Here is a 15318-nt window from a genome sequence, read left to right on the forward strand (position 1 = left end):
CCTACATACATACATTTGCTATATGTGTATACGAATTTGCGAGCGTGTATGTGTGTGCGTATTTTTATCACTCGCACACATTACCGTCAACCTTGGGCCTTGTACCTTGCACTTTGCGAACAAAAAAGCCACATGCTTGCATGTAAATTGAATGAAATTACATACTTACATATTTTCCTTCTTTTTTACCACTTACTTGTACTTGTGTGTACCTACAACGAGGATATGAATACGATTTCCAAGCGACTGTTCAAGCAGCGACAAGTGAGAGAGTGTACAGTTCGAGTAGGAGTAGCGCTTGGCATAGAAATGGCTGACAATGTCGTCAGCATCAGTGAAATTGTGCGGTCCAAATAAAATTTTGCATAAATTTACAAGTTCCACATACGCCATGGCGAGCTGCCGACCAACACCGAACAAACAAGATCATAGACGACAATTTGTCGGAAGCAAAAACAAGCAAACTGATTTAATTTTAACGTAGCGACCGGGGGAAAGGCAGACTATGCGGCGAGTTGATTTCGCATAAATGTGAGCTTATATATGCCACATATATATATATGTATATATGAGTATGTACATGAGTACTTGCGGTGTGAGCGTTGCACGAGTGTATATGTACATATATGCCAGCACTTGCACGCCTTAGAGTGCACGCACATATTCTGTCGATTATAGATAGTATTATAGCTCTAAATGTGTGTGTGTGTGTGTGTGTGTGTATTCATCCTTGTGGTTATTTGCATAGATTGAGCAACAAAAAAATAAAATTATTTAGTGAAATGAATGTTAAAAAAAAGAACCTTCAGTGGCTGCCAAAGTGACAGCCAACTGCATAGACAGCTAAACCAACTAAGCAAGTGGACAGGCAGACCAAATCGCTGCCAGCTTAGTGAAAAATGGCATAGATAGCAATGAATTACTGGTCTTGCATTTGCACACATAAACCTGCCTACATATGTGTGTGTGTATGCATTCTATTTGATTTTGATTATTTTCTTATTTTATTTCCAACTTTTTTATGTCATTTCAATTTGTGGTTTTTCTGCTCACAGATATTTCAGCAAAAACTTTCTAAAAACTGAATAAAGTTATTGGAAATATGTAGGTAAAAAGTTGTTGCGCAAATATTTGCTACAAAAACTCAAGGATAATAAAATTGTTATCATAATATTTATCATTTGTTTTTTTTTTTACAAATAAGGAGAAGTCTTTTAATACATTCAAAACATTTTGCTTCTATTTCTTATTTAGTTTTTCTGATATTGATATTGTTCTGAGGCTTGTTGTTGCTGTTGTAATGGTGCTCCCTTATTTTCCAACGACCTGTAAGGGTTGTAGTGATGCGTGAGATGTTTGGTCGAGAACATCCTAGCAGGTGATTCGTCCTTTGGATTTTGTATGACGGCCATGTGTTTTCTGTTGTAATACATGTAGTTAGTTGCTTCCATCTTCTTTCAGCTAAAACATGATAGTGTGAAGCAACGTATGTTTTTAATGTGTTGAGTGGGGTGGAGACTGCCACCGCCTCTGCTATTTCTAGTGTCGAACCTTTTCTTGCTAGCTCATCCGCTCATTACCCTGTATATTCCTATGACCGGGAACCCATATTAGAGTAATTCCAAGCCAAAAACTAAGCAATTCCAGTTCCTCTCTACACTGTAAGACTAGTTTGGATGAAATGGAGTTGGAGTCTAAGGCCGTTATAGCTGCTTGACTGTCTGAGAAGATAGCTACTCTTGCGCCAACTTCCTTGTAGAGTTTTAGTGATTTGCATGCTTCTCTGATCGCTAAAAGTTCTGCCTGGAACACGCTGGCATAGTCAGGAAGACGAATTGACTGAGATAAGTTGAGTGGCTCCGAATGGAAGCCAGCTCCCATACCACAGTTCATCTTAGAACCGTCGGTATAGATTTCGATATCGTATCTTCCAATCACCTTTCCTCTACGCCATTCGGCTCTCGGTGGAAAACGTACCGTAAAGTCTTTCATAAATTTAAGGTCGCGGACAGTGTCGCCTGATCTGTTTTTGAGCAGCGAGGGTCCCTGTATCTTATCTGAAAAATATGTTAAATTGTATCAAAAGGCTCTACACCCCTGTGCTCACAACTATTTATTTTCTACTATTTATTGTGTTTATTTTTTTTTATTTTTTTTTTTTAAATATAGCTCATAAACAACAAAAACCATACAGCTTTAAGTTTCTAACCATATAGAAAATTAAGAAAAAACAATCAACTAAACTTTCATCAAAATTTTAAGTTTTTTTAAACAGAATTTCAGATAAATACTCTAAATAAATGAAGGGGGTGCAATATATCTCCAAGGTTGCACTGCTAAGTTCTCTCATATTAGTACTAATCAGAATTTAAAAAAAAAATGCAGTGCGTACCGCCGCCGAAGAAGAAATCGGATTCCGGCGAGCCCGAAAAAACAGTTAGTACGACAAGGAATGTCATGCTGCTGCGCAAAGTAGGGATGCTGCCTATAGAGCCAAGCTGCGATCGAGCGCAACACGAGCTAAAAAAGGAAAAGAGACGTATTATCAGGAATAACGCCCGAACATTCTACCAGAAAGTTCGGCGGCTTACAGAAGATTTTAAAACCGAGGTGTTTTCCTGTCAGAACAAAGACGGCGATCTGGTGACTGACGTTGGTTGATTGGTTGCACATGTCACAGAGAAAGTGAAGATCCCGATACCCCGATTGTTGACGACGGACCGTCACTCCGCTGCCCGACCAGGATGTGCTAAGAATAGCGATAATGCGACTAAAGCACAGCAAAGCCGCGAGTGCCGACGGACTGCCGGCTGAGCTATTCCAGCATGGCAGCGAGGAGAGGGTAAGGCGGGTGCATCAGTTTCTATGCAAAATATTGTCGGATGAAAACATGCCTGCCAATTGGAGTTTAAGTGTGCTCTGTCCAATCCATAAGAAGGGTGAGCCCGAAATCTGTGCCAATTACCGCGGAATTAGTCTTCTAAATATCGCCTTTAAGGTTCTACCGAGCGTATTGTGTGAAGGGCTGAAGCCAACCATCAACCAACTGATTGGACCTTATCAGTGTGGTTTTAAATCTGGAAATCTACAATCGATCAGATATTCACAATACGCCAAATCTTGGAAAAGACCCCTGAAAGGAGAATCGACCCACACCATCTTTTCATCGACTTCAAAGCTGATTTTGATAGCACGAAAAGGAGTTACTTGTATGCCGCGATGTCTGAATTTGGTAGCCCCGTAAAACTAATACGGCTATTCAAGATGACGTTGCTCAATATGAGCAGCGCCCTCAGAATTGGGAAGGAGCTCTCCGAGCCGTTTGATACCAAACAAGGTTTCAGACAGGGTGACTGGATGTCGTGTGAAATCGTTAACCTGATATTGGAGAGGATCGTACGAGCCGCAGAACTTAATCGCTCAGGCACTACTTTTTATAAGAGCCGCCTTTTCCAAACTAGATAAAGAGATAAAGCGAATAGGTCTGGTAGTGAACGAGGACAAAACAAAGTACCTCCTGTCTTCAAACAAACAGCCGGCGCACACGCGTATCAACACCCACGTCACTGTTGACAAAACTTACACTTTGTAACACTCTCATCGTGCCCGTCCTAACGTATGGCGCAGATGCTTGGACGATGACAACATCCGATGAAGCGACGCTTGGAGTATTTGAGAGATACATGCTGCGAAGATTTTTGGACCTTTGCACGTTGGCAATGGCGAATATCGCAGGCGATGGAACGATGAGCTGTAAGAGCTCTACGAGGACATAGACATAGCGCAGAGAATAAAGATCCAGCGACTTCGTTGGCTGGGTCATGTCGTCCGAATGGATACAAACGCTCCGGCTCTGAAAGTACTCGATGCGGTACCAACTGCTGGTAGCAGAGGAAGAGGAAGGCTTCCTCTTCGTAGGAAAGATCAGGTGGAGAAGGACTTGGCTTCGCTTGGTGTGCCCACCTGGCGCCTGTTAGCACGAGAAAGAAACGACTGGCGCGCTTTCTTACAGTCGGCCATAATGGCGTAAGCGGTTATCGCGCCAATTAAGAAGAAGAAGAAGAACCTCAAACAATGCGTGTATATCTCGTTTATTAAGCTGACAAACTTAAAATCCAAAATTGACTTTTAACCGCGTTTCATTGCCAGAAAACTCAATATTTTTCACCAAAATGTGGTTGATTATAAGGAATTTCTTTTATAAATAAGCATGTCTGTGAAGCCTTACCAACTTTTGAAACCCTTTATTCTATTAACCCGCATATATATGTATGTACCCATGTGTACTCTCTTAAAGCAGTAAATGATATTTTAAGTGTGACCAAAAAATGCTTCCGTCCAGACGTCTGTGCAACAACACATACACATTCGTACACTTGCGGACATACATAAACATATGATGAATACATTTTAATTAAAGCCACTTTTGTTGCCACAAAGTTGCCGTTACTCTGGCTGCTGCTGTTGTTGACAACGATTAATGAAGTAAACAACCGAAACCACTCATCATACGAAACCGCAACCGCAACCGCAAGCGTTATCTTCCAGCTGCTATGCAATTGCAGAGGTATGTGTGAAAGTAGGCATATATAAGTAGGTATGTATGCGTGTGTACGGAAAACAAATGTAAGTCCTACATATTCATCCATATTCATATTCATTTGTCAGTATGTATGGCAGCTATAATATTCCATTATTTTCATGTGCAAGATTATATTTGAATTATGATGAAATAAGCGAAGGACTGTGGAACATTTCACACAAAGGAAATTTTTAAGGGAAATGCTTTCGCACAATTTTAGTGGTAGTAATTTGAATACCATATTTATGTGTGCTCCCTATTTCTAGATAAGTCGGAATTGGTTCGCATATTACAATATAATATATTTATAAAACTGTTTATTTGGGTGTGTGTGTGTATGTAAGCAAAGCTGTTCCTTATGCGCTGTGATGCCATTGTGGTAAGTTTTTGTAAGTCTGCGAAAAACGGCTTCTAAGTTTTTAAAAGGTGGCGCTAAAATCGAAAAATTTCTAAAAATTGCAATTACAAAAAGATTTGACTACTTAGATTTGACCCATCAGAGAGTGCGTGACGTCGCATTAGTGTGGGTGTGCAATGTTGCCAACTCTTTGCTCTTCGCAAAATGCGAACATTTTTGAGTTTGGTGTTTGTTCCTTTTTTTATTTTAAAACCACCAAAAAAAAAATTTGGCACACCGTTTTTGGGTGTTTGGCCGAGCTCCTCTTCCTATTGGTGGTGTGCGTCTTGATGTTGTTGCACAAATGGAGGGGCCTACAGTTTCAAGCCGACTCCGAACGGCAGATATTTTTTATGAGGAGTTTTTTCATAGCAGAAATACACTCGGAGGTTTGCCAGTGCCTGCCCAGGGGCGACCGCTATTAGAAAAATGTTTTTCTTACTTTTGGTGTTTCACCGAGATTCGAACCTACGTTCTCTCTGAATTCCGAATGGTAGTCACGCACCATCCCATTGGGCTACGGCGGCCAAAAAAAATTTATATAATTAAAAAAGAAAGCTGAAAAGGCCATTTACACTTGCATTTGAAGACTATGCTGAGAAGATTTCACTGCTATTAAAAATTTGTTGATTCTTATAAAATTTGAGGTTATGCAAGAATATTGCATTTTCTTCCCTCAATTCTTCTAGACATTTAATACCTTTTTATATATTTTAAAAAGACTGAATACGAATTAAAGCTATAGAGGTTTATTTAAAGTAAAAATAAACAAAAAAACATACCAGATAATACTGAAGAAACCAAAAGGATCTTTTTGAAAAATTTGAACTTGTTTGAACTTGTTCTTATTCTTCTTGATAAGTGCGATTTTGGCCGAGTTTAACGAAAGGCGCTAGTCATTTCTTTGTCGTGGTAACAGGCACCATTTGGACACACCAAGTGAAGCCATGTACTTCTCCACCTGATCTTTCCTACGAAGAGGAGGCCTTCCTCTTCCTCTGCTACCACCAGATGCTACCGCATCGAATACTTTCAAAGCCGGAGCGTTTGTATCCATTCGGACAACATGACCCGGCCAACGTCGCCGCTGGATCTTTATTCGCTTCGCTATGTCTATGTCGTCGTAGAGCTCATACCGCTCATCGTTCCATCGCCTGCGATATTCACCGTTGCCAACGTGCAAAGGTCCAAAAATCTTACGCAGAATCTTTCTCTCAAACACTCCAAGCATCGCTTTATCGGATGTTGTCATCGGCCAAACTTCTGCGCCATACGTTAGGACGGACAGGATGAGAGCCTTGTCGAGTGTTAGTTTTGATCGTCGAGATAGGAAGTTACTACTCAATTGCCTACTTAGTCCAAAGTATCACTTGTTGGAGATTCTACGTTGGATTTCCAGGCTGATAAAGTTATCGGTGCTAATGCTGGTTCCTAGATAAACAAAGTGTGTCAATACGAGCGTACGCCGACTGATTGTTTGAAGACAGGAGGTACTTAATTTTGCCTCGTTCACCACCAAACCCATTCGCTTTATCTCTTTATCCTGTTTGGAAAAATCAGAACTAACAGCGCGGCTTTTATAAAAAGTGGTGCCTAAGCGATTAAGTTATGCGGCTCGCCCGATCTTTTCCGGCATCAGGTTAACGAAGTCACACGACAGCCAGTCACACTGTCTGAAACCTCGTTTGGTATCAAACGGCTCGGAGAGCTCCTTCCCAATTCGGAGGGCGCTGCTGGTATTGAGCAGCGTCATTTTGTATAGCCGTTTTATTTTTGGGGGATACCAAATTCAGGCATCGCGGTATACAAGTAACTCCTTTTCATACTGGCAAAATCAGCTCTGAAGTCGATGAAAATATGATGGGTGTCGTTTCTCCTTCCATGAGTATTTTCCAAGACTTGGCGTATTGTGAATATCTAATCGATTATAATTAGATTGTCCAGGTCTAAGGCCACACTGATAAGATCCAATCAGTTGGTTGATGGTGGGCTTCAGTCTTTCTTCTTACATAACCTCAAATATAGCAAACAAGTATTTTCGGCATTTAAAAAAAAAGCACTGATGTGGTCTATAGTGCCTAACCGCTAGCATATAATTGGAGTCTTTTAATGAATTTGAGCACTTTCTCAAGCTTTGACTTCCACATCACCAATGGACTTGGAATCACACCTCTCAGGTGTGGCTAACTTTATCTTGCGAGTGCGACACATTCGGGAGGGTGCTCTAGTGTTTCGTCACCTGGTTGGCAAAAATGGCAGACGCTTGTTTCTACTAGTCTAGGAGCCCTGAAAAAGTAACGAAGACTGCTTTGCACAGTATCGCATCCAGTGAGAGTTTGTAAGCCTCCTCTATATAGGTTAAAGAACCTACCTGATACTCTACTACACGAAAGAATAAACTATTTTGCCTGCCTCTGTCCTGGACTTCCCATTCAGGTTCGTACGTTGTCACACATAAGACTGCCTGAGTGTCTGAGTAAAGACAGATGCGCTTCAAAATGGTACTTCTTCGAGAGACATTCTCTGGCATAAACTTATATGCCAAGGATCTCTGCTGAAAAAGACTTTGAGATAACCGCCCATTGATATCGATATCTTAAAAGTCGGCCCAAAGACATCCGCATAAATCTTACGAACCGCAAACTTCGACCCATCTGCACACCTAATTTCCAAGTCAGTTTGAATGCATGGATTAGCTGTCTTCCAGTGCGCCTGATCTAAGATAGATATCTCAAAATTTACCTCAGGAGCAATTTACTTAAATTAGTTCTTGCTGTTGCTGTTCTTTAGGTAGTTTTACGCCTCCATGTATACCAGAGTTTTACCAAAAAGATGCGTACAGACGAAAAGAATCCTTGCAGCCTTGTTGGTAACAGTACCGAAGTGAGCATTCCAAGTGCGGATTCTGTCAAGCTAGAAAACCTGATCATTGCACTCACCAGAGTTCATTCTATGCATTATAAAAAGTTTCCTTCTCCGTATGAATGGAACCAAAATTGTTTTCCATTTTTTTTTAGTTGCATTAGGTTCAATATTGTTTTCTCATGTTTCTCCGAGATGCAAATCGTCCACATAGCTTTCTGTGTCAAACCCTTGAAACAAGGTGCCCAGGCCGCTCTGGTGGCCTTTATTGATTTATGTGTTCCTCCTAGTTCCATGCCGACTATTCTCATCGTGAACATCATTACTATCCAGCGACTAATAATTGAATATATGTTCCTGCTCAGCCTATTCACTGCTTGATGCGTCGTATTATCGAAAGCCTCCAATATATCTGTAAAACAGTAAGAATATTGCCGATTATGGAATGATAGACCGATTTGTGGATTTGATTATTTTCGTCACAGAAACGGCGTAAGGATCATAAAGGTCCGAAAATCTTCTACAAAACCTGCGAATATTACAGACCATGGGAGAATGGAGTGATAAGTATATAAGTAGTTATTATTGTAACAGCATAAAACATGCCCTATAAGTTTTCGGAGAATGCTGCTGAAGAGTTTCTCATTTCCCGGCTTAAGTCGGCTTTAGATCCCATAAGATCCACTTACTCGATCTGAAAGTATTCGATGTGATGCCTGCTGGTAGGGGCCGAAGTGGAAAGCCGCTCTGCGTTAGAAAAACCAATGAAGCGAAGTTGGATTCACTGGTGGTGCTAACTGGCGCAAAAAACACAACAGACGTGCTTTGTTCAACTTGGTTAAAAACAGTTAGACGGTTTGTAAGCCGGGCAGGATACTCCATTGTCTTAGAACTTTGAGTTCATTACAATCATAGTTGATCAATGCACACCTCCACCTCGGTTCAAGTGAGGCATTTCCCATTCATATTCCATCAAGGAAAGAGTGAACGAAGAGCAACATTTGGGACAGGTATGGGAAACCTGTTCACGCATGGCTCAAATTCGGGCAAAATGAGTAGAACTCCGAAGAGCTCCCCATCAAGCTCCAAATCAGGCTCATCGGGACGCTGTAATGTCTTCCAAGCACATGATTTTTAAATGAATATCTGGTTTAAAAACCGAAGTTGCCTTTCTTTTTTGTGATTTCTCGACTCTTTTCGAGATTTTCGATGAAAAATAATTTTTATATATTTTTTTATATTTTATCTTCTCAAATTTGCTTATTAATGGAATGCTAATATGCCATGATAAAAATGTAAGTAATAAGCTTTGTCATTCACAGTCTTTTGAAACCTAACAGCTTTTCCTTAAATGGCCACAGAAAACATCTAACACAATTCATTTTCAATCTTATTGCAACCTATTGCTTTTGAGCGTGGTGAATTTTGTTCCCGAGTTCCCGAGGTTCTCTCTGGTAGACATTATCTGTGGCCATTCTTCACATTACAGGCAAAGGAAGGTAGTTTTATGGATATATACATGGTCCGGCACTCGAAGTGTAACCAATTAAAAAGACCATAAATTTAGTTTGGAAAATTACTTTTATTCAATTCAAAGTAAAAAATGTGTGAAAATAATACGAAATAAAGAATCAATTTACTTTCGCTCGATATGACCACCTTTTGCCCTGACTATAGCCTTGAGATGGTCCAGAAACGAATCGCAAGCTGCCCGAATGTGACTTGCCAGTATTTTGGTCCACTGGCGGACAATGGCTTATTTCAGCGCCTCGAGACTGGTGAATCTTTTAGTTCGGACTTTGCTCTCCAAAGTGGCCCACAGAATGAATTTGAGAGTCATTGTATGGGCCTCATGAACTTCGTCCATTCTTGGTTCACTCAAGCTTTGTGAGACGGTACCGAGTCCTGTTGAAGCGTCCTTGGTCTGCCACCGAAATGTTTGTCTGCCCATGGCTTCAAAGCAACCTCCAGAATTCTTTCCCGATAATATTTCGCATTTACCTAGACACCAGGCTCTGTGAAAACGATTGGAGAGCGCCCATCTGCGGCTACAGCGACCCAAACCATTACCTGTGGCAGGGGTTGCCTCCTAGTAGCCAATCAATGACTCGAATTCTCATATGAACGGTCGGTCAAATAAACCCTATCGTTTTGGGAGTTTATGAATTGCTCACTTTGAAAATTTGTGATCGCAAATTGACCGCTTTCGTCCGAGTGAAACAACTCCTTCGCTCTCTCAAGTCTGACTTGTTGCTGCTTTAATGTGAAATCACGCGTCTTTTGGATCTTATAAGGCTTGACTTTGAGATCATTTTTCAGTATGCGGCGGATGCTACGGTCAGATATTTTCAATTTTTTAGCCATTCGATTGGCACTTCATCGGGGATTTCGCTCAAATCGCTTCTCCACTTTTTGAACCATTTCACGTGACGTTGCAGCCTTTTGATGACCACCTCCATGCCGTTTGGCTATGCTACCAGTGTCATTGTAACGAGTAATGGTGCAACAAACAAAAACTGTATTTAGTTTAGGGGTGCTCGAGCTTACGAACAATCGGTGGTTGTGACTTTCAAGCCAAATATAATGCAATCGCACTATTTCGTTTGAAATCCATTACTGATTTTCTTTTTTCACGTTTACTCTCGGCAAAATGCTTCCGCGTGCTTGTAAACAATACTCAGAACTATCATTTAGCCAACTAACAGACAGCTGCGTGAGCGTTCTGAAGTTGGTTGCGCTACGAGTGCCGAACCATGTATATTTTTTTATTTTTCTTTTAAGTAAAATGGCGAGTATTCTTTAGTTCTTTCCAATTAAGTAAGTAACTACTTACCAAATCAGCGCTGGCTTTACCTAGAGCCTTTTTGTATTTGAATTTTTGATATATAATATTTTCTCAATCAAACTTTGTTGATGTTTAAAATTCTCACAATTTCTTTAAAAAAAAAGTTAATAAAATTTATTGTACTTTTGGTGTACATTTTTTTTTCAAATTACATATTTACCCATTTGAGATGTCGACAAAATTGCAAGGTCCAAAACCAACAGCAAGCTTACGTCAGACAACAGCCACAAAAAAAGTAGTACCAAAAAGCCAAAATACGCACATAATCCGAGCAACAGCAAGCTTTGGTGCGTCCACCAGCCGCTCCATCAACTCAACATCCAGCAGCATCAGTTCGTGCAGCAGCCGATCCAGCAAGAATAACAACAGTAAATTAAGTAAAAGTTGTACCAACACTAACAGTGCAATCATCAAGAATGTCTGCGCTAATAAACGCTTCAATACGCATGTCGCCAACAGTCGCGCTTCGCCGTTTCGTTCCTTAATAACAACGGGTCCACGCGTACGTCAATCACCGGTACAAGCCAATGATTTTGCCTACGATCTATCCAAGGAGGAGTCGCAATTTATGGGTGCCTTTAAGGGTCCCATGAAGACGGTGCCTGACAGCGAGCGTGAATTGTTGAAGAACGGGCAACGTGGTGCCTACTTAGCGGTACGTTATGAGCACTCACCCGATCGCAAATACAACTATCCGCAGGCGACTAGTTGGCGTATCGGGTGGTTGCACAACCAAATGAAGAGGCAGGATCTAACTATCTGAGCAAGAGCGGTGTGGGAGGCGGACGATTTTAAATATGAATGGCGATCAGTCCCAGTAGTTTTGGTTGCCACTAGTATTTACAAGCGTTTGACGAGATGCTTATTGAAACTCTGTTATGTATGTATGTTTGCGTGTATTGTTAGGTGTCTGTGTGGTGTTTTTGTGAAAAGCCAGCATTAGCTTGAGTTTATGCGTGTAAAATGTTGATATTTGTTGAAAATAAAGAAATATTAAATTGAATTTTGTCAAATTTCCGTTTCTATATATTGAAGTGAAAACTTCTTTAGAATCGTTGGGAGTGATTTGAGACTCGATGAAACGAAAAAGCGACACCAAAAAGAAGAAGAAAAAAGATATACGTATATATATGTATGTATAGAAAATGCTTCATTACCAGGCACACGGAAGGATGGCATAAGCAAATTTAAATTTGTGAATTTATATATGTATGTATATATGTGGATATATGTATATATGTTGTGTGTATGTACATATGTGCCTCGCCACAGCAAAACATACGGTAAAATTTCTCAAGAAATCCAGCGCGCATTCATAGGCACAGCATTGCATGTACAGTAGGGCGGGTCGATTTAAAAATCGCTCATTGCTCTATGAAAATCGTATTCTAGGGATCAAAATAAGAAACTTTGCCGAAGGAACCATACCTCTAAAACGAATTCTGATGTCCCCCAATTTCAAAATATCACCATTTTTGGCCTTTACATGAAAAAATCAGCTAAATGGCTATGTTTTTTCTTTATTTTTATTTATTTATAATATTATCTATTTTTTCTCTTAAGAAATTTATTTAGTCAGAACATATGTAAATGAATGAATGTGAGTTATAGAAAAGAAACTAAAAAGTTCGACCCATATTGGGGGACATCAGAAATCGTTTTAGAGGTATGGTTCCTTCGGCAAAATTTCTCATTCTGATCCCTAGAATATGATTTTCACAGAGCAATGGGCGATTTTTTTGCCTTCCCACAAATCGACCCGGCCTAATGTACAGTAACCTTGAACAGGCAGCTGCGGTTGTCGAGCATTTAGAAACATATATTTACATACATATATAGGTGCAAACATATTTACGGAGCCGCGGGCACTCGACTTGACAAAAATTGAATATTGGCAAATAATTCTACGCGAAATATTCCAATATTGACTATTTTCGAATTGTCGAGAAAATTAGCATATGGGCAGCTCGTTTTATGAATGAAAGTACTTGCTCTTAGAACTATGAGCTCGAATTTATAAATCAATTTTTTGATGATGAGTTTTTGTTGCACAGTACAATAGTTGAAACTGTTCGGCGCCGCCGCGACTGTTCAGCGCTATGGCAACTAGGATGATGGCCGCTACGCCTGCGCCTATTAATGCATTTTGTTCTTGTAGTCGCTAGGCATAGAATTTTAGCTTTGGACGACATACGCATTTACAGGAATAAAGTGAGTGGCCTGTGTGTGCGGTTGTATGTAGATGCATATGTGTATATTAATAAGCATTGTTTTGCTGGAAGTTCAGAACACAAATATGTATGTACGTACATAGGCTAGGCCATAGTATAGCATACATATGTATGTACATATGTATAAAAAATTCAAACCAAGCGTCCTACGAATGTTTGCGTGTATGTTAGTACGTCTGTGTATTATACGCGTTACGACGCTCATAATAGCAACCGCGTGTGCTGTATTGCGTCCGTATTTTTATATTCGTAAATATTTTCATTTTTAAATATTTACCGCAATTCACGAAATTTTAATAAAGTATACACCAGAAGTATCGCGGATTCTTAGAAAAGATTACGATAAAGTTCCAATGATTTTAAGTGGCGATTTTAACGTAAATTTTGCATTAGACACAGCGATTCCTTTAATTGACTTTCTCAATACAACATTCAATTTAAAATTGTGTAACAATCGCACTGAATCGACAACACGATCAAAAACAACCATTGACGCGGTATTTCAAAGACATGTTGACAACATCGAAACCAAAGCATTTGTATCATATTTTAGCTATCATAAGCCACTCGTATCATTTGTTGAAATTGAAAACACTGAGGATGAATAACAATAAAATGAAGAAAATAAAATATGAACTTTATAGCAATATTATAATGAACCTATAATTATCCCGCTCCTAATGCTGCTTTCGTCTCATTCTCTCTCAGTTTGTTTTACGGAAGGTTTCACTTCTATCGCGTCTAACCGTTAGACTGGTATTTTTTTTTATTTTTTTTTTATGTTTTTGTTTTTGTTTTTAACAGAGTCCTAAGGCAAACGGCCGAATTCTATCTAGTATCATGAATGCTAGTTAAAAACTAATTGGCTCATGAAGCTAACCGTTAAAAAAATGTACAACAGCTGAAGAGTTAGTTTGTACATTCCGGCAAAAAAAGTACCAGAATTGATGAATAAATCACAACATATTTCCCTCAGAATAGATCAAGGCGCATTCATTAAGGGGTTATACGCAGTTATGAAGCAAATAAAAGACGGGTTGTCAAGGATTTATCCTGAATAAACTTCAGAATATTTTAATTTGAAAATTTTTGGCGGTTATAAAAGCATCCTTCAAGAACGTAACAAAATTTTTTATTTATGAAAATATTGATTATAGAGCGCGCTGCAGGCGATTTCTGGAACCTCCTTTAAAAAAAGACGATTTACGGTGTACATCGTAACTCAGGATTGGATTATCTGAAATCAAAAAACCAAACAAATTTTGTTAATATATTAGATTATCTAGTAATTAATCGTTCGGCTAATCAAAACAGTGAATTTTCACAAAATTGCAGCTTTTAAAAGAAATGATTTCGATTTTTACGTTAAAATTTGGCCGTAAATTGATTATAAAATGGAAAATAAGTATCAGATTTACAAAAGGAACGATTAATTACTAGAAAATGTATCTTTAAAGATTGAGTTAAAACGGTTGACCGATCAAACAAGCCGTTTCCGAGATATCGTGTACACCGACTTGAAAAATGCCGTTTTGAAAAAAACACTTTTAAAATTTCAATACCTACCTTAAAACGTGCCGAGGCATCTCTACATATTTAGGTATAACTCCGAAAATATTGCTTAGATCTACTTCAAATTTCGTGCGTATACTTTTGAATATATGTACATTACAAAAATGCAATAAAAAAAATCGATTTTTTTGAAAGTCATAACTGCGTATAACCCCTTAAAGGTGGTGGTAGTAGACCAACAACAAAGTTCTGTATGTTTGATTGTCAAAGCAAAGTATTGATAAACTAGCAAGGCGAATTTATTTTAATAATAAATCCACCTTGGAAACTAGAAATCAAATAATGAATTTGCCACGGCAAAAGAAAAAAACAAATCAGCTGATTTACCAACACCTCCTTGAATAAAGCGCTGGAGCGCTTGGGATGGAATTCTCACTTTAGCACAACTAAGTCATCTACAGAGCAGGTTTTCTAAGTAGATCCTTTACGAAGGTATTCGGCGTAGGGATTGTACCAATTCTGCACTTCATAAGAGCCACAAAATGGTTTCATGAAGATAAATAAACGCAGTTAGCGTGTCCTCCGTCACGTCAGGTCTAAGTGTATTGGTCGTACAGACGGACTAGCACCACAACCTAACCTAACCTAAAGCCATGTTCCATCATAAAACACCTCATCCTAGCGGTACACTAGACAGGGTTAGTTTACTGGGGCGGCAGGCCATGGTCGGGAAAAATCCGAGTCATTCCGGTAACGTAGAAACTTCTGCCATGGGAATGCCACGGTTAACAACCCCAAAATCTTGGATGTTACCTTCGACAGTTGCTTGAGCTTGAAGCACCTCCTCAACTACGCGGATGAGATCCAGAACAAACAAACAAAGCAGACC

At 39.5% G+C, this 15318-nt stretch overlaps 1 protein-coding gene across 1 annotated transcript; it reads left to right on the plus strand.

The window, feature by feature from the left end:
* Positions 1-10752: 10752 nt before the first annotated feature.
* LOC128867658 (uncharacterized) lies at positions 10753-11688 on the plus strand. The gene has a single exon (XM_054109079.1). It carries the CDS (start codon positions 10856-10858, stop codon positions 11447-11449), a length of 594 nt encoding a protein of 197 aa, XP_053965054.1. The 5' UTR covers positions 10753-10855; the 3' UTR covers positions 11450-11688.
* Positions 11689-15318: the final 3630 nt, after the last annotated feature.

The sequence above is a fragment of the Anastrepha ludens genome, chromosome 6 (genome assembly GCF_028408465.1).
Source record: "Anastrepha ludens isolate Willacy chromosome 6, idAnaLude1.1, whole genome shotgun sequence".
Classification (NCBI taxonomy): Eukaryota; Metazoa; Arthropoda; class Insecta; order Diptera; family Tephritidae; genus Anastrepha; species Anastrepha ludens.

Bases quoted from the DNA above. Each gene is read 5' to 3' on its own strand.
- LOC128867658 (XM_054109079.1), top strand. From the start codon at position 10,856: ATGTCGACAAAATTGCAAGGTCCAAAACCAACAGCAAGCTTACGTCAG.